The 27,723-nt window shown below is 38.3% G+C and overlaps 1 protein-coding gene across 8 annotated transcripts in view; it reads right to left on the bottom strand.

Annotated features, from left to right (window-relative positions):
- The window catches only part of DLG2 (discs large MAGUK scaffold protein 2), an 802,852-nt gene that overhangs the window by 397,946 nt on the left and 377,183 nt on the right, over positions 1–27,723 (bottom strand). For all 8 annotated transcript variants that reach the window (XM_061202775.1, XM_061202776.1, XM_061202777.1 and 5 more), the window contains one exon: positions 18,859–18,927. In XM_061202775.1, the coding sequence (XP_061058758.1) occupies positions 18,859–18,927 (69 nt within the window). The remainder of the gene's footprint in view (positions 1–18,858; positions 18,928–27,723) is intronic.

The following is a 27,723-nucleotide window of genomic DNA, read 5'->3' as shown; positions in this document are numbered from 1 at the left end:
AGATCACACATTTCTGATAAGCACTGGAAATCTTCATCAAATGGCCTCTCTGGAGGAGACAGTCAACTATGAGTCAGCCTCCTTATTATAAATTTCTAAATAGCAAGCTCTACTGAATTCATGTTCTAGTCTGTGCTCAGCTCAGAAATACACTCAGACACATTCTTAATCATTGCTTGTGCAGCCGTTGATGATAGCCCTTTCTTTCTCTTTGCCTAGTTAATGCCTACTCATTGTTCAGAGGCTTCCAAGACCTCCCTGACCTTCCTGAGGAGGTCAGATCCCCTACTCCAGACACTCAGAGCATCACAGGTCACTTTTTCATAGCACTTGGCCCAGGTATAGATTTGCATTTGTTTGTGCAATTATTTGATTAATGTCTGCTTCTTCCCACCAGACTGAGGGCAGAGTTAGTGTCTTCATGGCTCATCATTATAATCCCAATTGAATTTATTGATTGGTCATAACAGACTCAAGTCAGCAAGGGCAGCCTTAATACTAGAAAGATGCTAAAAAAAAAGGACAGTATTCAAAGAGGGATAATAGTGCAAATATAAAGAGCAGGTTGGAGCCAGAACAACAATTAGGAGTCTTGTGATTGATATAACTTTCTGACAGTTTGGGCAGCTAAATCCTGCCATGGAATAATGTTTCCTGTATTCATTTTTACTGGTCTAACAAACATACAACTGGGTGTTTTCTTGATTCCTCCTTGGTTCATTCAGTGTATTAACTAGCTTTCCAATGCCATATCAGTCAGTGTCATGGGTGATCATATTATTATTAGCATTAATTATTATGAGTATTGATTAAGAGGAGCAATTTTTTAGTTGAATATTCTGCAGCACACTGTTTCAAATGTTTAATTATATAATAACGAGGAGGAAGTTTATTTACACTTTACTTTGAGTCCTTTATTAAACCAATTTATTAAAAATAAAAAGCTTTCCAAGGAATATATGCAGGGATAAGTAATCATGTTGGCATTGAACTATGCACAGAAAATAAGGACTATTTATAGAAAACCCCTAAACCAAACTCCCCAGTGGACTCTGTGGCATCCCTCTAAGATAAATTCCAGCTGCTTGGCATTGAGCAGCCTCCGTGTGCAAGGCCACTGAACAGGATAGCCCAGCAGCTCTGCATAACCAGATTCCTAATCTGTCACTTCCAGGTTTCTTCCTAGTTCTGCAGGGTAAAACATATACCAACAGTGGGGAAATATTATTCCTCCATTTCTTCTAATTCAGCACGTTTCAAGCTAGTGAAATCACGTTAGGTGGTCATTCTACTTTTGTTAATGTTCTTATATGAAACTGGATTTTTGACAATGACTAAAAAACTTCAAAACCCCAGAAATCATATTGAGCTCCACATCGTATTTCAGTGTCTTACTTAGGCCTCCAAATTGGCCAACTTGGAATAACAAAACACATGGAATTCTGAGGAGGCAAGAGAGGGTGGTGACTTAGAAATGTGGGTTTCAGTCTCAATTCTGCCTCTTACTGGCTGTGACCTTGGGCACCACCCTTAACTTCTCTAAGCCTCAGTGTCCCCATCCATAAAGTGGGTTAGTATTCTCATACATAATGATAATAATTGTCATTGGAACCAAATGAGATCCACGTAAAGCACTTACACCGTATCAGCTAGTGTTAAATATGTAGTATTTAATGTTATATTTTTAGCATTTGAATATAGAAAATATCCTTTTTGAACTTTACTGTCTATGTTTCTGAACTGCCTGCTTTTATGATGGAGTGTTCTACATTCCTTATTTTACATCTTTCCTGTTTTCATGGTTTTAAGGAAGGCTTTCCTCAGTGGAATAATGATGACAATGGTTAATGTTTATAACAGTCTTTACCTGGGAAAATATAAATCTAGATTCTCAATGTCATCTTCTAAAATCTCTTTTGATATTTTACTCGAAATTCCAAATTTGGAACCTTCTGTCTGCCCTATATAAAGAATCGGACAATTTTTTTTTTTTTTTTGAAGCACAGTTGTTATTTCAACAGCAGATGACGATAGAAATCCAATCCCTGTGACAGAATTAGAATCCCATGTATTGGTAGCCCTTAAATATTTCCCAGTTCTCTGCAGCCTCAGCATTTTTTCAACACTGATAAATTTTTGGCAATCCTTAAAGTTTGCTGTGATGACACCTTTTATATTTCAGCTCTACACATGTAAGGAAGAAAGATTATAAGGCCTAGGAAAGGATGTCTTTTGGAGTAAAGAAATGGAAAAAAGAAGCAGTAGGCCAGTAGAAACGGGGCTAAGAAAAATGAGCTGACAGCTCAACTAGGAGCAGAGGTGGAAGCTGCAGGGACACGAGGAGAAATGAAAAGAAAACACGTGATTGTGAATTGGGGGAAACAGAGATGATCAGGGGTTACCCGCTGCTCTGATTAATTCCTAATAAATCCCCTGAGGTTTTAGCTCCGAAGTTCACTTTCCCCTTCTGGGATGGAAGGAGGGGGCCGTAAACTTTCTTAGTCTTTTCACGCAGCTAAGGTCCTTCCGCAGGTGACCTGGCGGCAAAAGTAAGGGTGGGAATCTCACCCAGGAAGATGGTCTGTCTTTATTGGACTATAAATCAGAAGAAAAAAAAAAATTTTTTTTTTTTTTTTTTTTTTTGGTGGAGGGAGTTTGATTTCTTTCAGGCATTTATAAAAATCAACTAGCTGTTTGTCTCTTTAATTTTCCTATATTCTCCCTAAATAAACTCTTCAGCGGGCCAGAGGGCAAAATAAAGGGGGTAACAACTATATATATTTTTGTATATTCTAAAAATATACAAAAATCCTCTTCAGTAACCTAACTTGCCCCTCTGTTTTGGTGAGGTCACTTATATTTTTGTGGCAAATAACGATTTTTTGACCACTGACCCCAGCAGCTATACAACCTCAATGAAGTTTCTCCTTTAGATCTGCAAGTAATTCAGTGTATTTCTCAGCACATCCGGCCTCCTTAGTTACTCTGGGAAACACTGCTTAGCACTGCTTTTGAGGGTCAGGGTGCAGAAATGTGTTGGAGGAAGTTGAGCATTCACGCCGGTTAGATTCGGGAAAGGTGGCTGGGTCTGCGAGTGGGTGGGTAGAGATAACTCAAGCCAACTACCCCTGAGGGCCAGCTGTTTAGAGTCCAATGGTCCCTAAGGTTTCATTTCTGGAAATAGTTCTCTAAGTCTGGAAGCCAAACTTTTATATGCTTCAGAACTCATGAAATTATAAAATGTTAAGAGTGGGAAGGAATCTAACACACTGTTTAACTCAACCTCATCACTTTGTATATGAGGTAACTGAGATCCGCTCAAAATCACAGAGTAAGAGGTGGCTGACTTGAACGCAGAATCCAGGTCTCCTGATTCTCAGGTCAATAATGCTTCCACTTTCTACAGTGACCATATATTTTGGAACTAAATATGTAGGCACTTAGACTAAGAAGACTGACTGAGTACTTTAAATCAGCATCATTCTGGGGAATTGGAAGTATGTTAGCTGTAAAAAAGCTTCTCTATTAAGGCAAAAGGAGCTGGATAGAGAACAAAAGAGCAAATGATTCCAGTTGAGGTCCTGTTCCCAGAGTGTCATTGGAAAGGACAGCTGTTCAGGCCCAATATGGCAACACCAGAGGCTCCCTGGCTCCACCAATGCATGGTCTCAAGGGCCTGTTGTGGTCTTAGAGTGTGGAGAGGGAGTCTCTTGTGCCAAACAGAGGTAGTACACAGCTATCGCTACAGCGACAGGCCTGTTCCACTAAGCAAGAATGACAGTGATACCACCAGAGACCAGTCAACCTGAGAGGATGGGTTCCCTTAGATGCATTTGTTTATAGGCAAGACCACTTATTGGTTCTCCTTGGGATATTTAGTGACATCTGGATTTGGGAGAAATTTTTGGTTGGGGTCAATTAGACAAAATATCCACTCCATATGAATTCCTTCTATTCATAGAGAGTGGTTAACATCTTTCAGGGCAGGTATTTTATTGATGTGAAAATGCTAGTTTCTAGAAAATTCTGCCTCTATATTGTTGCTAAAATGATCTTCTAAGGTAAGATAAAACAGTGTATGTCTTCTACTGGACAAAAGGAAGATATTTGAGTAGCTGCAGGTACTTCTTAGTCTTTGCAGTATTAGCGAAGTACTTCTAGGATTTTTTGCATGTGATTTTCTTCTTCTTCTTTTTTTTTTTTAAAACCCCTGCCTAGTTCCAAATACATTCTTCAAAATGTAATTTGTGTCATCTCTCCTGAGAATCCTACCTAGCTTCCCAGAGGCAATCACTTTTAACCATTTCGGTTCTAATTCTAGTGGTTACTTCCCTATTGCTAAACATATGCTTACACTAGAGCAGTTGACCCTTGAACAAAGGGCAGGGGTTAACCTGAGTATAATTTATTGTCAGCCCTCCATATCTGAGTTTCCTCCACATCCATGAATTCAACCAACTGCCGGCAGTGCAGTACTATAGTATTTATTATTGAAAAATATCAGCATATAAGTGGACCTGCACAGTTCAAATCACATTGTTCAAAGGTCAACTTCATTTCATTAAATTCTATTTTGTTCCCAGAACAAACAAAATCCCTCTGTCTTCCTGAGGATAATTTTTGTTATGTGTGTTTTAATCTTGTTTCTGTCACTTGGTAGGTTTGTTAAGATATTTGGTAACCCGTGGTTGTCCGTTCCTATTTAAGAATGAGGTAGTAGAAAGGTCTCAGAGAGTATTGCATATAAGGGCAAAACTTTTTCACTGAAAGGCTTCAGGTTAGGGGAGCAAACCCAAAACTGTCCCCCTAACTAGTACATAGTGCAGGGCTTTGGTGTGGGGCACTATTCAAATGAGCTTATCTGGGCTCCTCAGAAGAGTCATCCTATTTCTTTAGAGCAGAAAGTTCATTTTCTGACTGGTGGTAAGTGCTCGCCTGCCAGCTGTTCTGTGTGCAGGGGTGTGCACGCTGAGTGGGGGCATCTTCTATTCTCAGGCTCTGCTCTCAATCCCATCTGTTGTCACTATTCTGAAGTCTCCGAGCTTCCTGGGTTCTGTTAGGCGGATCTGCTTCCTCCTGAGCTGTAGGCTCCTCTATACTTGGCAGCTTCACTGTGGTGGGCTGTTTTGTGGGTGGCATCCCTGGAAACACATCTCCAGGAGATGGCAGTCACATAGAATACCATGTGTAAGGTGCCCCCGGAGCTGTGTAAGGTACAGCACATGCCTTTCCTCTGTAGGTGATCTAAGGCAGGGACTGCTTTGTTCTGTTTCTTCAATTATTACCCTTCCATCTGCTTTCTGTCATGCAGAAGTACGCTGAAATCTTTTGGCCTTTGACGCTCCCTTCTCATTTCCTTTACTGTTATGGGACTGTCCCTTTTATTTATTCCATTAGCTTCTTTTTAATGGGGTCTCAGGAGGAAGAGGAGATTAAGATATGGGCTGCATCTGTCAACTTGAACCTGAAGCCAGGAGCTCATACTGTTAATGGGGATGTTATTCTGCCTCGTTATGTCTGGCATAGTTATAGATGATTCAGATATCAATTTAAAAAACAGCAGTAACTCTAGGTAGAGGCTCAGTTAGACAGTTTTGTTGTCTCTATGGAGCAAATTAACTGGAAATCTGAAATATTTCCACTTATTTTATGTCAAGTAAATAGCAACTTCAGTGAAAAATATATAAACCTATGGCCTTTTAAAGCACATTCATTTTAATAAATATCCTAAGTAGTTGCTTTTCACGAAAGCATTAGCAAGGAGAATTTTGAAATAATGAAATTTCCAATTTCAGCTGATTGCCCACGTTCAGCAGTATAACACCTTAATGGGAAAACTGCTAAAGACCCATTGGCCTATGCAAAATGAAAAATACCTCTCCCACTATGCGTTCAGTGACAGTGATTGTATGCCACATTATCTATGTATTTGATGGCCAGCTGGGACATACAGCATAAACTGTAGTGCTCTGGGCTTTGCAGAGGATTACTGAGGTGTCCCCTTCTAAATATTCCAGCAATGCAAGATTAATTCTACCTCAAATATATTATTTTATATCAAGAAATGTTTTACATACATAGGTACATACATATGTATTTAATAACAAGTTTCAACGTGGGTCTTCAAACTAACCTAAGCTTTAAAAATGAAAGTTTTGTTTGTTTTCGCACAATACTTGGACGAAGCATATATTCAACTAGTACGTATTGAGGGTCCTACAGGTACCCGCTGCTTTTACAGAAAGTTGGTGAGTGCTATGCTTTTCTCCCTTTTGGCTGAGGAGGCAGCTCATGCTTAGGGAGGGGATGGGTCCTGTTTAAGATTAACAACAGACAGCAGAGAGGTCAGGATTCAAAACTAATTCTTTGATTCCAGAGTCAGTTTTCTTCCATGATTGCAGGGAACAGAATATTTTTCATAGTTCATTATTAACTAGATATGAGGCAAACTGCTTTATACCAGTTGGAACAATGGGACATAGCTGAGAATACCGTTTCCTGTTTTTTAGAAATGGAGTCACTCTGTGTTATGACATCAGGGTAAGGCCTTCACATTTTTGGCTTCATCTTAACAGAGAATTAGAGTTAGTGATTGCATTTATCACAGAGGTCATTTCACTCAAGTGGAAAACAGTGCAAAATGCTGAAAGGCTGCTTATTGGCAAACTGCTAATAAGCTTTTGTGAATAAGAAAGAAGGAAAAGGTCTGGAAATAGCTCTAGAAGGAAATGCCATTATTTAGCCTAGCTGAAGGAAGGCTTCTTTGTGTCATGACTAAACTGTGGGATGATAGCCACCCTGCACGCTGCCAAAGGAGGTCTTTATAAGGAACTAGGAAGGTGAGCTGGAGACCAGTGGTAAGCTCAGCCTCCACACCCTCGTCTCTACCACAACTAACACCTTAGGCACTTAGTGTGCATGTGGGCCTCCAGTGCCACCCCAGATGTTGGGCTAGTCATTCTACTTAGTGATTGCTAGGCTGAGAGTCAGTTCTACTTCTTTATCATTTTTTATCCTAGGAGCTTCTTCACTATGTCTAACTTAGCCTGAATGTGGCTTATAAATGGTGGGACCAGTGCTTTCCCACTCAATAAAGACTTTTCATGCCACATTATAGGGGATGGAGTTGGACAGTGAAGTCAAATTTGATTTCGAATCTAGGCTTGCTATTTTCTATGTAAAGGTCTTTGGGAAAATTACTTAATGTGTCTGAGACTCCACTTTTAGAAAAAAAAGATGCCTATTTTACAAGACTATTTTGGAAATAAAATCAGATAAGATAGATAGATGGATGGATGGATGAATGGATGGATAGATAGATGGCCTGGCACCTAATAAGCACCCAATATATGTTAGTTTCTTTTCTCTTCCCTTGAAGAAATAGCCATGAATTTGTACTATTTTTGTTCCCAATAAATTGCACATTTTGAATATGATCTCATTAAGCATCTAATGAAGCTTTCTTCTTCAAACCAAAGCATCCTAATCCTGTCAGTGTTTTCTTGATAAAAGGCTGTCTCATCCCTTTGTTAGTTCTGGATGTCTTTTCCTTGGTCCTTTCCACATATCCAATTTAACATGCAGACTTCAAAACCAATCACATCCTTTGGAAGATATGACAAGCAACTGTGTTTTGTGGAAGAGTTTTGTCTAAACTATGGCACTTTCTAGAAGGAGGAAACCAAGGAGGGTAGTATGGAGGGTACAGTCACAAGCCTGCACGAACTTGCACTGCAGGTGATGACTATTGGATGTTCTCAAGTCCAACTGGAGAATGCTCACAGGCTGCAAAGATTATTTCCTCTCATGTTTTGAAGTGGTCTCTTTACTTTAACTTTTTAAGATATATATACTAGAAATGTAAGAACATTTCTTATTCTGGTCCTAAATTTTTCTTTTGGTGCTGAGGATAAGCTGATGTGTAGAAAACAGCTTAGGTTATTCTTTCCTTGTTTAATAAGCACTTAAATATAATCTTGGTAATTAAAGTATTTTTAATATAACTATGAACTCAGCAATGAGGCAAACTCAAACAATGATTTGAATTGCTTCCACAAACGATTATTACCCATATATATAGGAAAATGCCTCTCCAGAATATAGCAAAGATACCAGTCCCTGACTTTTAACAAATCCTTATTTAATATGTATGAGAAACTCTCATGCCTTATTAATTAAGTATATATTATGTATAACAACAACAGCAACAACTACTGTAACACACATATAATGCCAGTACTATTATAAAAAATTAAATTATATGTATATATAATTTTAATTCTTGAAAGAACTCTACAAGGAGTCATCATTAGTATTTCCATTTTACATTAATTAGGAAACTGAGGCACAACGAAATCAAGTAACTTGCTATCACATAGCTAGCAACTTCCTTAGCCCTGGTTTAAATTCTGGGAGTCTGGTGAGGATCCATGATCTAGACCATCTTGTACATTATTACAGAACCAAATGGTCTGAAGTATTGACTGAGAACTTCTTGTGTCTTTTTTTTTTTTTTTTAAATGGAATAGAACAAATGTCGCAATGGAGATAGTAGTTTACTGTTGAAAAATGAGTTACTTACTGTTGAGAAAAGAGTTACTTAATTCTTCCAGAGCAAAGTTTCTGTTTAGGCATCCACTCCTATCTCTGTTTTTTTTTTTTATTGGAGTATAGTTGACTTATAGTGTTGTGTTAGTTTCAGGTGTACAGCAAAGTGAATCAGTTATATATATATATGTCTCCATCCTTTTTCAGATTCACCTCCCATAAAGGTTATTACAGAATGTTGAGTAGAGTTGCCTGTGCTATACAGTAGGTCCTTATTAGTTATCTGTTTTATATATAGTTGTGTGTATATGTTAATCCCAATCTCCTAATTTATCACTTCCCCCCATATTTCCCCTTTGGCAACCATAAGTTTGATTTCGAGATCTGTGAGTCAGTTTCTGTTTTGTAAATAAGTTTATTTGTATCATTTCTTTTTTACTAGATTCTGCATGTAAGTGATATCATATGATATTTGTCTTTCTCTGTCTGACTTACTTCACTTAGTATGATAATCTCTAGGTCCACCCATTGCTGCAAATGGCATTATTTCGTTCTTTTTTATGGCTGAGTAGTATTCCATTGTATATATGTACCACATCTCATTTATCCACATGTCTACAAATGACCCAATTTCATTCCTTTTAATGGCTGAGTAATATTCCACTGTATGTATGTACCACATCTTCTTTATCCATTCATCTGTCGATGGACATTTAGGTTGCTTCCATGTCTTGGCTATTGTAAATAGTGCTGCAATGAACATTGGGGTACATGCATCTTTTTGAATTATGGTTTTCTCCAAATATATGCACAGCTGTGGGATTGCAGGATCATATGGTAGTTCTATAGTTAGTTTTTTAAGGAACCTCCATACTATTCTCCTTAATGGTTGTACCAATTTACATTCCCACCCACAGTGTAGGAGGGTTCCCTTTTCTCTACACCCTCTCCAGCATTTATTGTTTGTAGTTTTTTTTTGATGATGGCCATTCTGACTGGTGTGAGGTGGTACCTCATAGTTTTGATTTGCATTTCTCTAATAATTAGTGATGTTGAGCATCTTTTCATGTGCTTTTTGGCCATCTGTATGTCTTCTTTGGAGAAATGTCTATTTAGGTCTTCTGCCCATTTTGGGATTTTTTTTTTTTTTTTGATATTGAGCTGCATGAGCTGTTTGTGTAGTTTGGAGATTAATCCCTTGTTGGTCTCATCATTTGCAAATATTTTTTCCCATCCTGTGGGTTGTCTTTTCATCTTGTTTATGGTTTCCTTTGCTGTGAAAAAGCTTTTAAGTTTAATTTAATTTAATTTGTTAATTTTTGTTTTTATTTTCATTACTCTAGGAGAAGATCAAAAAAGATATTTATGTCAGAGAGTGTTCTGCCTATGTTTTCCCCTAAGAGTTTTATAGTATCCGGTTTTACATTTGGGTCTTTAATCCATTTTGATTTTATTTTTGTGTATGGTGTTAGGGAGTGTTCTAATTTCATTCTTTTACATGTAGCTGTCCAGTTTTCCTAGCACCACTTATTGAAAAGACTGTTCTCCATTGTATATTCTTGCCTCCTTTGTCATAGATTAGTTGACCATAAGTGTGTGGGTTTATCTCTGGACTTTCTATTCTGTTCCATTGATCTATATTTCTGGTTTTTGTGCCAGTACCATACTGTTTTGATGACTGTAGCTTTCTAGTATAGTCTGAACTCAGGGAGCCTGATTCCTCCAGCTCTGTTTTTTTCTTTCAAGATTGCTTTGGCTATTTGGGGTCTTTTGTATTTCCATACAAATTGTGAAATTTTTTGTTCTAGTTCTGTGAAAAATGCCCTTGGTAATTTGATAGGGATTGCATTGAATCTGTAGATTGCTTTGGGCAGTATAGTCATTTTGACAACGTTGATTCTTCCAATCCAAGAACGTGGTATATCTCTCCATCTGTGTCATCTTTGATTTCTTTTATCAGCATCCTATAGTTTTCTGCGTACAGGTCTTTTGCCTCCTTATGTAGGTTTATTCCCAGGTGTTTTATTCTTTTTGATGTGATGGTAAATGGGATTGTTTCCTTAATTTCTCTTTCTGATCTTTTGTTGTTAGTGTATAAGTATGCCAGAGATTTCTGTGTATTAATTTTGTATCCTGCAACTATACCAAATTCATTGATGAGCTCTAGTAGTTTTCTAGTGTCGTCTTTAGGATTTTCTATGTATAGTATCATGACATCTGCAAATAGTGACAGTTTTACTTCTTCTTTTCAAATTTGGATTCCTTTTATTTCTTATTCTTCTCTGATTGCCATGGCTAGGACTTCCAATACTATGTTGAATGAAAGTCTTGTTCCTGATCTTGGAGGAAATGCTTTCAGTTTTTCACCATTAAGAATGATGTTAGCTGTGGGTTTGTCATGTATGTCCTTTATTATATTGACGTAGGTTCCCTCTATGCCCACTTTCTTTTTATCATAAATGGCTGTTGAATTTTGTCCAAAGCTTTTTCTGCATCTATTGAGATGATCACACGGTTTTTATTCTTCAGTTTGTTGATATGGTGTATCACAGTGATTGATTTGTGGATATTGAAAAATCCTTGCATCCCTGGGATAAATCCCACTTGATCATGGTGTATGACTCTTTTAACGTGTTGTTGGATTCAGTTTGCTGGTATTTTGTTGAGGATGTTTGTGTCTATGTTCATCAGTGATATTGGCCTGTAATTTTCTCTTTTTTTGTGGTATCTTTGCCTGGTTGGTATCAGGGTGATGGTGGCCTCATAGAATGAGTTTGGGAGTGTTCATTCCTCTTAGTTTTTTTGGAATAGTTTCATAAGGATAGGTGTTAACTCTTCTCTAAATGTTTGATAGAATTCACCTGTGAAGCCATCTGGTCTTGGACTTCTGTTTGTTGGACGTTTTTAAATCAGAGTTTCAATTTCAGTACTTGTGATTGGTCTGTTCATATTTTCTTTTTCTTCCTGGTTCAGTCTTGGAACATTGTACCTTTCTAAGAATTTGTCCTTTTCTTCTAGGTTGTCCATATTATTGGTGTATAGTGGCTTGTAGTAGTCTCTTATGATCCTTTTTATTTCTGTGGTGTCAGTTGTAATTTCTCCTTTTTCATTTCTGATTTTATTGACTTGGGCCCTCTCCCTTTTTTTCTTGATGAGTCTGGCTAATGGTTTATCAATTTTGTTTATCTTTTCAAAGAAAAAGTAAAAAGAACCAGCTTTCAGTTTCATTGATCTTTTTTATTTTTTAGTCTCTATTTCATTTATTTCTGCCCTGACCTTTATGATTTCTTTCCTTCTACTAACTTTGGGTTTTGTTTCTTCTTCTTTCTCTAGTTGCTTTAGGTGTAATGTTAGGTTGTTTATTTGAGATTTTGTTTCCTGAGGTAAGATTGTATTGCTAAAAACTTACCTCTTAGAACTGCTTTTGCTGTGTCCCATAGGTTTTGGATCATAGTGTTTTTGTTGTCATTTGTCTCTAGGTACTTTTTGATTTCTTCTTTGATTTCTTCGGTGATCCACTGGTTGTTTAGTAACATATTGTTTAGTCTCTACATGTTTGTGTTTTTTTACGGTTTTTTTTTTCTATAATTGATTTCTAATTTCATAGCATTGTGGTAGGAAAAGATGCTTGATATGATTTCATTTTTCTTAAATTTACTGAGGCTTGATTTGTGGCCCAATATATGATCTGTCCTGGAGAATGTTCCATGTGCATTTGAGAAGAAAGTGTATTCTTCTGCTTTTGGATGGAAAAATTAAGTCCATCTGGTCTAATGTGTCATTTAAGGCCTGTGTTTACTTACTGATTTTCCGTCTGGATGATCTGTCCATTGGTGTAAGTGGGGTGTTAAAGTCCCCCACTATTATTGTGTTACTCTCGATTTCCCCTTTTATGGCTGTTAGCATTTGGCTTATATATTGAGGTGCTCCTATGTTGGGTGCATACATATTTACAATTGTTATATCTTCTTCTTGGATTGATCATGTAGTGTTCTTCCTTGTCTCTTGTAACAGTCTTTATTTTAAAGTCTATTTCGTCTGATATGAGTATTGCTACTCCATCTTTCTTTTGGTTTCCTTTTGCATGGAATACCTTTTTCCATCCTCTTACTTTCAATCTGTATGTGTCCCTAGTGGGTCTCTTGTAGACAGTATATATACAGGTCTTGTTTTTGTATCCACTCAGACAGTCTGTGTCTTTTGGTTGGAGCATTTAATCCAACTACATTTAAGGTAATTGTCAATATGTATGTTCCAATTACATTTAAGGTAATTATCAATATGTATGTTCCTATTGACATTTTTGTTAAAAAATTATTTATTTATTTATTTATTTATTTATTTTTGGCTGTGTTGGGTCTTCATTTCTGTACGAGGGCTTTATTCTAGTTGCAGCAAGCGGGGGCCACTCTTCATCGCAGTGCACGGGCCTCTCACTATCGTGGCTTCTTTTGTTACAGAGCACAGGCTCCAGAAGCGCAGGCTCAGTAGTTGTGGCTCACGGGCCTAGTTGCTCCGTGGCATGTGGGATCTTCCCAGACCAGGGCTCGAACCCATGTCCCCTGCATTAGCAGGCAGATTCTCAACCACTGTGCCACCAGGGAAGCCCCCTATTGACATTTAAAAAAAATTGTTTTGGATTTGTTTTTGTAGGTTTTTTTCCTTCCCTTCCTCTTTTGTTCTCTTCTCTTGTGATTTGATGACTATCTTTAGTGTGTGTTTGGGTTGCTTTTGTGTGTGTGTGTGTGTGTGTGTGTGTGTGTGTATCTATTGTAGTTTTGTGGTTTGCAGTTCCCATGAGGTTTTTTAAATTTTTAAGTTTTATTCTTTTTTAAAAAAATTTATTTATTTGTTTGTTTGTTTGCTTGTTTGTTTATGGCTGTGCTGGGTCTTCGTTACTGCGCATGGGCTTTCTCTAGTTGCGGCAAGCGGGGGCTACTCTTTGTTGCGGTGTGCGGGCTTCTCATTGTGGTGGCTTCTCGTTGTGGAGCATGAGTTCTAGGCACGCGGCTTCAGTAGTTGCAGCGCGTGGGCTCAGTACTTGTGGCTCGCAGGCTCTAGAGCGCAGGCTCAGTAGTTGTGGCTCACAGGCTTAGTTGCTCTGCCGCATGTGGGATCTTCCTGGACCAGGGCTCGAACCCGTGTCCCCTGCATTGGCAGGCGGATTCTTAACCACTATGCCACCAGGGAAGTCCCCCCATGAGATTTTGATATAGCAGTCTATATATACACAAGGTTGTATTAAGTTGCTGGTCTCTTTCCACCTAAAGAAGTTCCTTTAGCATTTGTTGTAAACGTGGTTTGGTGGTGAATTCTCTTAGCCTTTGCTTGTCTGTAAAGCTTTTGATTTCTCTGTCAAATCTGAATGAAAGCCTTGCTGTGTAGAGTATTCTTGGTTGTAGCTTTTTCCATTTCATCACTTTAAATATATATTTTACCACTCCCTTCTGGCCTGCAGAGTTTCTGCTGAAAAATCTGCTGAAAACTTTATGGGGATTCCCTTGTATGTTATTTGTTGCTTTTCCCTTGTTGTCTTTAATATTTTTTCTTTCTCTTTAATTTTTGCCAGTTTGAGTAATATATGTCTAGGTGTGTTCCTCCTTGGGTTCATCCTGTATGGGACTCTCTGCACTCCCTGGACTTGAGTGAGTGTTTCCTTTCTCATATTAGGGAAGTTTTTGGCTATAACATCTTCAAATATTTTCTCAGGCCCTTTCTCTCTCTCTTCTCCTTTGTTGACACCTGTAATGTGAACGTTGGTGCGTTTAATGTTGTCCCAGATGTCTCTGAGACTGTCCTCATTTCTTTTCATTTTTTGTTCTTTATTTTGTTCTGTGGCAGTGATTTCCACCACTCTGTCTTCTAGCTCACTTCTGCCTCAGTTATTCTGCTATTGATTCCTTCTAGTGTATTTTTCATTTCAGTTATTGTGTTGTTCATCTCTGTTTGTTTGTTCTTTAAATCTTCTAGCTCCTTGTTAAACATTTTTTTGTATCTTCTCAATCTGTGCCTCCATTCTTTTTCTGAACTTTTGGATCATCTTTACTATCATTACTCTGAATTATTCTTCAGGTAGATTGCCTATCTCCTCTTGATTTAGTTGTTCTTGTGAGTTTTTATCTTGTTCCTTCATTTGCAACATATTTTTGTGTCATCTCATTTTGTCTACCTTTCTGTGTTTGTGGTCTCCTTTCCACAGGCTGCAGGATCATAGTTTCTCTTAGTTCTGGTGTCTGCCCCCTGTGGGTGAGGTTGGTCCTGGGGTTTGTGCAGGCTTCCTGGTGAAAGGGACTGGTGCCTGCCCTCTGGTGGGTGGAGCTGGGTCTTGTCTCTCTGGTGGGCAGGGCCGTGCCAAGGGGTGTGTTTTGAGGTAGCTGTGAGCTCAGTATGACTTTAGACAGCCTGTCTGCTGATGGGTGGAGCTGTATTCCTGTTTTGCTGGTTGTTTGGCCTGAGGCATTCCAGCTCTGGAACTTGTAGGCTTTTGGGTGGGGCCAGGTCTTGGTGCCAAAAATGGGACCTCTGGGAGAGATCATGCCGATCAGTGTTCCCTGGGGCCTCTGCCACCAGTGTCCTTGCCCCCAGAGTGAGCTACCGCTGACCTTTGCCTCCTCAGGAGACCCTCCAAGACCCCTAGTTAGGTCTAGCCCTGGTTCCTATGGAGGTATTGCTTTGTGCTGGGTCCCAATGCATGTGAAACCTTGTGTGCGCCCTCCAAGAGTGGAGTCTCTGTTTCTCCCAGTCCTGTGGAGCTCCTGCACTCAGGACCCACTGGCCTTCAAAGCCAAATGCTCTGGGGGGTTCTTTCTCCTGATGACTGACCCTCAGACTGTCTTGTAGGGCTATTTTTATGTGGGAACGTCCCTGTATAGCCTAAGAGGGTTTAATATTTTTTGGTGCTAGAGCTGTTTTTAATATGCTTGTCTGCCACCTCTTTCCTCAGTGTATGCTGGCCATTATCCCCTTGGTAAGAGGAGTGACTGATTTTGGGGTGCCCTGAGCCTGCACTGGATATTGAACGGGGGCCTCCCCTTGCTCTGAGGTTGTCGCTGCCCTGTGAGGGGCAGGGTCTGCTCTCCAGTTGGAGTAGAGGCCCCGAGATCTGTTTCTGACCTGCAGTGTGACATAGGTGGGATTGGAGCACTCTCTCTGGGAGAGAAGCCACTGAGTTTTCCTCCTCTAGAGCTGTTCAACTGTGAGTGTGCTCTGTTGTGTCACTTTTCACTTGTTGTGCTGGCTCATAAATTACACTGTTGCTGGAACTGCTCTCAGACCCACCTTAACAGTGGGTATGCCGGCAATTGGCCCTGGTGTCTTTCAGGCGTTGTTTTCACCAGACTACCAGCACAGATCCACTGAAGTCAGGTCCCAGGACTGCAGTAATTGTGCACCAGGACCTGCTGTGGGAGCTATGGAGGCAGCTCAGATTCTGGCCTGGTCCAGTCCCCATGTGTATGTGCCCACAAACCCACAGTTGCTAAAGCTAGACCCATCTCAGCTGGGGTAGTACTCATTCATTTGGATATTCTGCAGGTGCTGAGTTTACAAAGCCGGCAGTGGGGGTGTAAATCCGCAGTTCCCACAACTGTGAGGAGAGATTTCAGCTCTTCTTCCTTAGTTGCATGGCCCATGAGGCTCAGCTGTGGTTTCAGCCCCACCTCTGCATGTGGGCCTTCCACCAGTGTCTGTTCCTGAGGCTGCCCCAGAGCCTGCCCAGGTGGGTGGGGTCAGAGGCGGCAACAGGTGGGGCAAATGCCAGCCTGCTGGGGTGGGCGGGGGGGGGGGGTGAAGGAGGCAGCTGCAGTGGGTGGGGCATGTGAGCCTGCTTGGGCTGTGGGGGTGGAGGAGGGGGCGGGGGTGAGCGTGCCTGCTCTTGCAGGCGGTGGCCAAGGCGGGTGAGGCGTGCAAGCCTGCTCAGGCAGGAGCCCCTTCTAGTGCCCAGGGAGGCAGGGGCTGGTGCGTGGGGAAGGGGGCTGCGATGGCGGCCTGGGCTTCTTCCACAAACATTCCCGCTTATAGAGCTCTGTACTCCCATACCTTCAGGCTCTCTCTTTGCAGCTAACAGCAGTCCCCTCCCCGGGTCTGCTCTCCAAACCCCAGGTTCTAGCACCCAGCCTCCATCTGCACCAGCAGACACGTGTCTCAGGCTGGGACGTGCAGGGCTGTGGCACCGACCATTCACGTAGGTCTCACTCTGTCCTGCCTGCCACAGACTGGTTGCTGTGCTCTCCTCTGAGCCCCTGAAGCTCCCCTTCTGTCCTAGCTGATCTCCCTACTAGCGAGGGGGCTTCCCTGGGTGTGGGAACCTCTCCTCTCTTTCAGTTCCCCCCAAGGGGTGCAGGTCGTGTCCTGTTTCCTCTTGTCTTTTTAAAATTTCTTTTGTCCTGCCCAGTTGCATGGGGATTGTTCTTGTCCTTTTAGGTGTCTGAGGGCCTCTGCTGGTGTTCAGCAGGTGCTCTGTCAGAATTGTTCCATTCTTGATGTACTTTTATGGGGAGAGGTGAACTCCATGTCCTCCTATTCTGCCATCTTGACTCCTCCCCGAGTCCTATCTCAGTTTTTGTTTTCTTTTTTAATAGAGGAGCTAAAATTGTTTGATGTTCTTTACCGCCAAAAACAGAAGAGGAGGACTAGGAGGAGAAGGAGGTATCCTTTTGAGGGGAGGGCAGTGTTCATGCAGAGGTCACATTCCTTTCACTCATGTTCCCATGGGTTTGCGGACATGCAGTGGATTTCCTTAGCTAAAGGCAAGAAAGGGCTCCCCGTGAAAAGTGTTTATAAAATTTATGCTGTTCCAGGAAGGAAAGGCTAACATCTCCCTCCCAAGTGGATGTCCACTTAGTCATGGAGTTTGCTGACTTGCCCTGGGGAGAGAAGATGAGAATGTCAGGCAGGGAGAAAGGAGGCAAGGACTAGCCCTAGTAAGTTCCACCTGAGGGGTAGGAAAGATGGATGCTGCTCATGTCTGCAAGCCTCACATTTGAAGCTGCTGAGGACAGATGAGAAAGGGCGACTATGTGCTTGTGAGGAGGGATTGATGCAGCTGGGGCAAAGTGGGTGAGTGCATCAGAGGACTACAGTGTGCTACTGCCAGGGGGTTTTTGTAGAAAAGATCGCTGATGCTCCCAGGGGACCACATGCTGGGGGAGTTGCTTGAGTTTCTTAGCATTGGTGCATGTTTGGTTCTCTACCCATCCAGGCTACATCACCAGTGATAGCCAACAGAAAGGAGGACTGCCACAGGAGAATGTGAGGAATGCCATTTCCCTTTTTTTTTTTTAACTTCATTTCTACCAGAGAAGAAATCTAAGAGAAAGGAAGATCTAGAGGGCGGTATGAGAGAGAGAGCAGATCACTCCTCTATCAACTCCAGAGCACTTTGGTGGACCCCAAGTCTTAATTATGTTGGAAAGAGAGACAGAGGTTTGACTGAAAACACAAGATTTTAAAATAGAATAAATAATAGAGATTTTAACTGAAATGCCATTAAGGACGTCTACTTGTCATTGAGAAATAGGGTTGAACAAAGCATAGTTGGTAACAGATATTGGAAAAATAAAGTGATTTAATTTTTATACAGTAACCAATTAAGTGTTCGCAAATAAATCAGTTGCGATCATAAAGCAAGTGGATGGAAATACTAACTTCTTCTCAGCCCCTTCAGCTTCTATCTGATTGGGGAATTTAGAAATACAAAATACTAAGTCCTCTACACGTAAGCCTGGCCAGCCAACATCACCATTCTCATTTCCTGCCTCGCACACCTTGCGCCAAAGCACCGAATCACTCAGTGGCCTTTTGACATCTGACATCTGCTTAGATGTTCATGTTTCTGTGTGTGCTCTTTCTCCTGCAGGGAGTACCCTTCCTTCCAATGTCTGTCAGGCAAATATCCACAGATGCTTCAGTTCTCAGCTTCGGAGTTATATCTTCTCTGAAACCATCATGACCTGTTCCCCCCATCCCTCTTTGATACCCATTCTCAGTCAGATAGATATCCTTTCTGGATCCTTCATTAATCCCTCATACGTATTTCCTGTGTGATGCTTACACTGTTATGTGCAGGTGTGTGTTTATATTTCTGTCACTCTCAATGAGTCCTCTGAAGGAAAAGATCTTATTTGACTTGTTCAGTGTAGTACCTAGCATGGTGCTTGGCATATATATAAGCTTCATAGATATTTGCTAACAGAAAGAAAAAAAAGGGGTAAAGTGGGGAGGGAGGGAGGAAGGAAGGAAGGAATTTATGCTCAAAGTGACGAGGGTGCTCGGTTTGGTTTAAGAGAAGGCTCCATATTATTCTTATCTTACCCTTCCAGGGAGATGGCCCGTTGGAGAGTCACTGAAGGCTGGCGGGTTGTAGTGCTGTGTTGGGAATGACTGCAAGAAAAGAAAGAAAAAACAAACACAGATCATTTATTTAAAATATCTTTGCACATTCTAATAGTGTTACTGTCACGAAAAGAATCAAACTTGGAAGAAATACAGGAGAGATTAAATGACTGTTCTTTGGTGATAAGCAGAATCATCCACCACAATATAACACTCTACCAGATAAGGGGTTAATATTTCTTTATAATTTGATTTCAACATGTATTAATCAAAATTAAGCTTTAAATGAAGGGTAGCCATGAAAAGAAACAAATATATTTGGAAGAGGTAATTATTTTCCCCTTGGAATAAGATAACATAAAGCATAAAAACAAATTTCACTATGATGCAATATATTATTTTTTTAATGCAGAACATTTTTTTCTAACAAAATTTTAAACAGCAAATTTGCAAATTGGAGTAGTATTTAATTAGTATAAATTTATTAGTTTACATTTGCAATACTTGTAAAAATAACAATAATTCAACTGTTGAATGAACACAAAAATTTGAAAAATGGGATTTCCAGTTGCATATCAACATTAGTTAGAATTTAAGGTAATTCTGTATTTATTTTGGTTGCATGATAACAAGGTAAGACTGATTTTATAGATAAGTATTTGCACTAGAAATTATATTGTATATATATATATATATATAGTAGTATCTAATATTTATTGAGTGACTACTTATTGCCTGAGTTACTTTTCTAATTATATTTTTACATCCTTTATTTCTTACAACTCTATGAGGTATGTACTGTCCCATTTGACAGATGAGGAAATTAAGGTACAGGAGGGTTTAAAACTTGCCCAAATTCATGTAGTAAATACCTGTGCTCAAAACAGTATCTAGACTGATTCTAGTGCCATTCTTCTTAACCATCATATTATATCAATCACCTTCCAAATGGTAACAATTTTTTTGGCTTTGAAAGAGTTTGTCTTGCAATTTCAGAATACTCTTCAATTAGAGAGAGAGGGAGACTCTCTTTCATCTGAGATATGCACAATGACAATCCAAGAGCATACTGTAATGAATTGTGAGTTTCCTATGTATTAAAGTATACAATAAAATATATTTCAATGTGTAATTTTAGTTTGTAGTATTAGTTTAAAAACTTATTTGTAACATTAGTTACATACACATGTAGTGTGTGAAGGTGTGTATATACAAATATATGTATAGAGAGAAACTTGAGTAAAATATTTGCAGAACATGAGGCAACTTCACATAATTCTAAGACTTCTCAGCACATACTTTGAAAACACTGACATTGCCATAGAGAGCCAAGCAAATAGGCTGCAGATTTTTCATTCAGAACTTTTGTTATTATGGGTGAGAGGTGTTTCTCTGTGACTAGCATTTACCTGTGACATGGATGACATTTATCTGAGGTTGAGAGAGCAGAATTTGGAGACTATGGCTAAGACCTAGAGAATGGTCATCTTCTTCAAATTAAGGATCGTATCCTTTGTTTCCTGGCATCCCTCATAGTGCTGAGCATCACTTATGTCCACTAAGCATGTTTTGATTGGCCAACTGAAAGGCAGAATAGCATTGAAGAGCTGGACCATGTAGCCAGGCTGCCTGAGTTCAAATTATTTCAGCTCTGCCACATAGACCAATGTGACCTTGATTGAGTTTCTTAAAGTTCTTTGTAACAGTACCTTCCTCATAGGGTAGTTATTCAATGAATACAGTGTTTAGAACAGTGTCTGTCTGTTACATGGTAAAAGCTACATAAGTAAGTGTTAAGTAAACTGATATGATTTAGCAGAGTGTGCACTTTGAGATCTTTCTTTAGTACTAAATAAGCATAATTAATTATTTAGCTCACTTCAATTAGCCATATAGTCAATGCCACAAGGTGTAGATTTGTGAGTATATTATAACTTTGGTGGTCAATATCAAATTATTAAAATGTTTTCTGTTGTAAAAACAACATTATAAAATTAATAGAAACCAGTCAATCAGCCACAGCAGTCAGACAAGAAAAAAGAAATAAAAGGTATCCAGATTGGAAGGGAAGAGGAAAAATCGTCATTATATGCAGATGACATGATGATACTACACAGAGAAAATCCTAAAGGCACCAACAGAAAACTACTAGAGCTCATCAATGAATTTGGTAAAGTTTCAGGATACAAAATTAATATACAGAAATCTGTTGCATTTCTTTACACTAGCAATGAAATATCAGAAAGGGAAAGTTAGTTAAAAAAAAAAATTCCCCTTTAAAATTGCATAAAAAAAATACTTTTAGGCATAAACCTGACCAAGGAGATGAGACATATGCTGAGAACTATAAAACACTGATGATAAAGGAAACTGAAGATGAGTCAAAGAAATGGAAAGATAACCCATGCTCTTGGATTGGAAGAATTCATATTGTTTAAATGGCCACACTACCCAAAGCAATCTACAGATTTAATGTGATCCCTATCAAATTACCCATGACATTTTCCACAGAACTTGAACAAATAACTCTAAAATTTATATGGAACCACAGAAGACCCAGAATTGCCAAAGCAATCCTGAGGAAAAAGAACAAAGCTGGCAGTATAACCCTCCCAGACTTCAGACAATACTACAAAGTTACAGTAATAAAAACAGTATGGTGCTGGCACAAAAACAGACATATGGATCAATGGAACAGGACAGAAAACCCAGAAATTAACCCACACACGTATGGTCAAAATTAATCTACAACAAACAAGAAGGCAAGAATATACAATGGAGAAAAGACAGTCGTCTCTTCAATAAGTGGTATTGGGTAAACTGTACAGCTACATGTAAAAAAAAATGAAATTAGAACACTCTCTAACAAACACCATACACAAAAATAAACCCCAAAAGGATCAAAGACCTGAATGTAAGAAAGACTGGATCTGTAAAACTCCTAGAAGAGAACACACGCAAAACATTCTCTGACATAAATTGTAGCAATGTTTTCTTAGGTCAGTCTCCCAAAGCAATATAAATAAAAGTAAAAATAAACAAATGGGACCCAGTCAAATTTACAAGCTTTTGCATAGCAAAGGAAACAAAATGAAAAGACAACCTATGGAATGGGAGAATATATTTGCAAATGATGCAACCGACAAGTGATTAATCTCCAAAATACACAATTATGCAGCTCAATATCAAAAAAAAAGACCCAATCAGAAAATGGGCAGGAGACCTAAATAGACATTTCTCCAAAGAAGACACATAGATGGACAACAGGCACATAAAAAGTTGCTCAACATGGCTAATTACTAGAGAAATGCAAATCAAAACTACAATGAGGTATCATCTCATGCTGGTCAGAATGGCCATCATTAAAAAGTCTACAAATAACAAATGCTGGTGAGGGTGTGGAGAAAAGGGAACACTCCTATACTGTTGGTGAGAATGTAAACTGTTGCAGCCATTATGGAAAACAGTATGGATGTTCCTCAAAAACTAAAATCTAAAAATAGAGTTGGCATATGATACAGCAATCCCACTCCTTGTCATATATCTGGAAAAGACGAAAACTGTAACTTGAAAAGATACATGTACCCCAGTGTTTATAGCAGCACTATTCACAATAGCTAAGACATGGAAGCAACCAATGTCCATCAGCAGATGAATGGATAAAGATGTGGTATATACATATATATATACACACACACACACACACACACACACATACACACAACACTGGAATATTAATCATAAAAAGAATGAAATAATTCCATTTGCAGCAACATGGATGGACATAGAGATTATCATACTAAGTGAAGTAAATCAGAGACAGACAAGTATCATATGATATCACTTAGATGTGGAATCTAAAATGATACAAATGGACTTACTTACAAAACAGAAATAGATTCACAAAGAACAGACTGGTGGTTGCCAAGGGGGAGAGGGGTGGGGGAGGGATGGATTGGGAGTTTGGGGTTAGCAGATGCAAACTATTATATATAGAATGGATAAACAACAAGGTCCTACTGTATAGCACAGGGAACTATATTCAATAGCCTGTGATAAACCATATGGAAAAGAATATAAAAAATGTATATGTGTATAACTGAATCACTTTGCTGTACAGCAGAAATTAACACAACATTGTAAATCAACTATACTTCAATAAAAAAAAAATTCTCTGACATAAATCGTAGCAATGTTTTCTTAGGTCACTCCCCCCAGGCAATAGAAATAAAAGCAAAAACAAACAAATGGGACCTAATCAAATTTACAAGCTTTTGCATAGCAAAGGAAACAAAACAAAAAGACAACCTAGGGAACAGGAGAAAATATTGCAAATGATGTGACCGACAAGGGTTAATTCCCAAAATATACAAACAAACAGCTCATACAACTCAATAACAAAAAAACCAAACAACCAATCAAAAAATGAGCAGAAGACCTAAATAGACGTCTCCAAAGAAGACACATATTGGGTTGGCTAACAGGCACATGAAAAGATGCTCAACATCGCTAATTATTACAGAAATGCAAATCAAAACTACAATGAGGTATCATCTCACACCAGTCAGAATGACCATCATCAAAAAGTCTACAAATAATAAATGCTGGAGAGGGTGTGGGGAAAAAGGAACCCTCCTACACTGTTGGTGAGAATGTAAACTGGTGCAGCCCCTATGGTAAACAGTATGGAGTTCCTTAAGAACCTGAAAATAGAGTTACCATATGATCCAGCAATCCCACTCCTGGGCGTATATCTGGAGAAAACTCTAATTCGAAAAGATAAATGCATTCCAGTGTTCATAGCAGCACTATTTACAATAGCCAAGACATGGAAGCAACCTAAATGTCCATCAACAGATGAATGGATAAAGAAGGTGTGGTATGTATACATAATGGAATATTATTCATCCATAAAAAAGGATGAAATAATGCCATTTGCCACATGGACCTAGAGATTATCATACTAAGTGAAGTAAGTCAGACAGGGAAAGACAAATATCATATGATATCACTTAGATGTGGAATCTAAAAAATACAAATGAACTTATTTACAAAACAGAAACATTCACAGACATAGAAAACAAACTTATGGTTACCAAAGGGAAAAGGGGGCAGAGAGGGATAAATTAGGACTTTGGGATTAGCAGATATAAACTACTATACATAAAATAGGTAAACAACAAGGTCCTACTATATTGCACAGGGAAGTATATTCAATATTGTGTAATAAACTATAATGGAAAAGAATATGAAAAATAATATATATATATATTCACATATACATATATGTAACTGAATCACTTTGTTGTAGACCCAAAACTAACACAACGTTGTAAATCAACTATACTTCAATTAAAAAATTAAATTAATGGAAATCAAAATAAGAGAGTAAAAATATTCACATATAATTCCACTGCCTTGTCTCAGACTTTACAGAATCATCTAATTTAATTCTCAGAGCTGTCCTATAAGGAAGGTATGAGAATCCCCATTTTATATTTAAGAAAACACAAAGAACTTAAATAACATGTCAGAAAACAACAGCTTGCAAGTATGGAGCCAGAATTCAAACTAAAGCCCCTCTTGTTGCCAAGTGTATGTACTTTAAACTCTATGCTACTGATTCTCTGTATTTCCACATGTGTTTCATATCATTTTATATATACACAGACCATATATAACTTCATATCTGCATTCCTCCCTCCCTTACATTATAATTTAATCACTCCTGGTAAGGTTTCCATAATTATTATTTTGGTGTTATATAATGTTACTTACTCTGACGATGTAATTTATTTAATCATCCTTTTACAGATGGATATTTGGGTTATTTCTATTGTTTTAATATTATAAACAATGCTGCAATGAACATACTGATATCAATTACTTTTTTTTACTTGACAATTTCCTTTGAATGTATTCCCCCAAATGGAAACATTTATTTGGTTATGTTTTATGACTTATGTTATTAATTACTTTTCAAAAGTTTCTACCATTTTATTGCTTCTAAAAATATACATATATGTGCCAGTTTCACCACAATCTTATAAGCCCTGCTATTATAATTTTTAAAAAAATTGATAATAGGTACAAAATGATGCTTCAGATTTATGAGTATTTCTTTATTTGTGAGAATGACTTTTTTTCTATATGCTTATTTGCTAATTGTATTTTTTTGTTTAAACTGTTCAAGCTTTTCCTTTAACATTTATCTTCCACTGGTTTAGAGAGTACCAACATTTCTTGGGTAAAGATCAATGATGCTTACTAAGCAAGATTAATGAGTAACTGTAATCACTGATAGCTTCCTCACCAATAACCTGGCCCATATAATGAAAACAAAGAAATATTCAGTAATCTCACTTATCACTACCTTAAACTAATTACTTTAATATTCTGCCCCAAATTATTCCAAAAATGTCCCTTTAAAAGTTTTAGTGACACTTAGATTAAGTGCAAAAGGTACCATGAAGTGCTCATAGAATTTGACTCCTTTTGTGTTATACATGCAAAGTCAGCCAGTTTCTCCTAGCATGTAAATTTGGAACAAACAGAGCTTTTTACAACATGTAATTACCCTTTTACTCTACTAAGACATATATGGTGAATTACCTGACAGTCAAGACCTACAGATGCAAGGGAATTTTTGCTATACCCTGATAGTAACATTTAAGCAGTAATTGCAGTCAGTATTAGAAGCTACCTGATGGTGATAATAAGTGGTATATATAAAAAAAAAATCTTCCCCTTGGGACCAAGTAGGTTTCATCCTTTCTGTATCATTGGCTACATGCTATCATGCTGCTAGTTCTACCATGACTAAGAAATTATAGGTGACAACTGCCTGGCTCTTTCACCTCTTGAGGCAGAGAGGCCAGCCAGACGGAATTCTGAGAAGTGTAGTGGAAAGAACCAAGGAAGGAAAGCACAGCTAAAACTTATATATTTCAAAAGCTAAAAGAATTGTTGTAAAGCCAAACCAGCTTTACAACAAATGTTAAAGGAAATTCTCTGGGCAAGAAAGAAAAGGCCACAACTAGAAAGAAGAAAAGTACAGAAGGAAAGAGTTCACTGGTAAAGGCAAACATACAGTAGAGGTAGGAAATCATCCACACACAAAGCTAGTAGGGAGGTTAAAAGAGAAAAGTAGTAAAGTCATCTGTATCCACAATAAGAGGTTAAAGCCTACACAAAACAATTAGATGTAAAGTATGGTATCAAAAACAGTAAGCATGAGGGGAGGAGAGTACAAATCAAGGGTGTTTAAAATGCATTTGAAATGAAGATATCAGCAATTGAAAACAGCCACATATATATACAGACCAATATAAAAAAAAAAAAAACTCATGGTAACAGCAAACCAGAAATCTACAATAGATAAAAACAAAAAAGAAAAAGGAATCCAAGTATAACACTAAAGATAGTCATCAAACCATAAGAGAACAAAAGAAAAAAAAAGATGTACAAAAAGAAATACAAAACAATTAATAAAATGGCAATAAGAACATACATATTAGTGATTACTTTAAATGTAAACGGACTAAATATTCCAACCAAAAGACACAGACTGGCCAAATGGATAAAAAAAAGACCTGTATATATGCTAACTACAAGAGATTCACTTTATTTATTTATTTAGAGATTCACCTTAGATCTAGAGAGAGAAACAGACTGAAAGTGAGGGGATGGAAAAAGATATTCCATGCAAATGGAAATCAAAGAGAGCTGGAGTAGCACTACTTTTACATCAGACAAAATAGGCTTTAAAGACTGTTACAAGAGACAAAGAAGGACACTACATAATGATCAAGGGATCAATCCAAGGAGAAGATACAACAATTGAAAATATATGTGCACCCAACATAGGAGCACCTCAATACATAATGCAAATGCTAACAGCTATAAAAGAAGAAATAAACAGTAACACAATAATACTGGGGGACTTTAACACCCCACTTACATCAATGGATGGATCATTCAGATAGAAAATCAATAAGAAAACATAGACCTTAACTAACACACTAGACCATGAGGACTTAATTGATATTTATAGAGCATTCAACCTGAAGGCAGCTGAATACACATTCTTTTCAAGTGCACATGGAACATACTCCAGGATAGATCACATGCTAGACCACAAACAAGGCTCAGTAAATTTAAGAAAACTGAAATCATGTCAAGCATCTTTTCCAACCACATGCTATGAGACTAGAAATCAACTACAAGAAAAAAACTGCAAAAAACACAAACACATGGAGGCTAAACAATATGTTACTAAACAACCAATGGATCACTGAAGAAATCAAAGAGGAAATCAAAAAATACCTAGAGACAAATGACAACAAAAACACCATGATTCAAAACCTATGAAGATAGCAAAAGCAGTTCTAAGAGGGACGTTTAGAGCAATACAAGCTTACCTCAGGAAACAAGAAAAATCTCAAATAGCTTAACTTTACACCTAAAGCAACTACAGAAACAAGAAGAAAAAAACCCCCAAGTTAGTAGAAGGAAAGAAATCATAACGATCAGAGCAGAAATAAATAAAATAGAAACAAAGAAAACAAGAGCAAAGATCAATAAAACTAAAAGCTGGTTCTTTGAGAAGATAAACAAAATTGATAAACCATTAGCCAGACTCATCAAGAAAAAGAGGGAGAGGACTCAAATCAATAAAACTAGAAATGAAAAGGGAGAACTTACAACAGATGCTGCAAAAATACAAAGCATCCTAAGAGACTACTACCAGCAACTCTATGCCAATAAAATGGACAACCTGGAAGAAATGGACAAATTCTTAGAAAGGTAAAACCTTCCAAGACTGAACCAGGAAGAAATAGAAAA

Source organism: Eubalaena glacialis, chromosome 10, assembly GCF_028564815.1.
Source record: "Eubalaena glacialis isolate mEubGla1 chromosome 10, mEubGla1.1.hap2.+ XY, whole genome shotgun sequence".
In the NCBI taxonomy this organism is placed as follows: domain Eukaryota; kingdom Metazoa; phylum Chordata; class Mammalia; order Artiodactyla; family Balaenidae; genus Eubalaena; species Eubalaena glacialis.
This window is presented reverse-complemented; position numbering and strand designations above follow the sequence as displayed.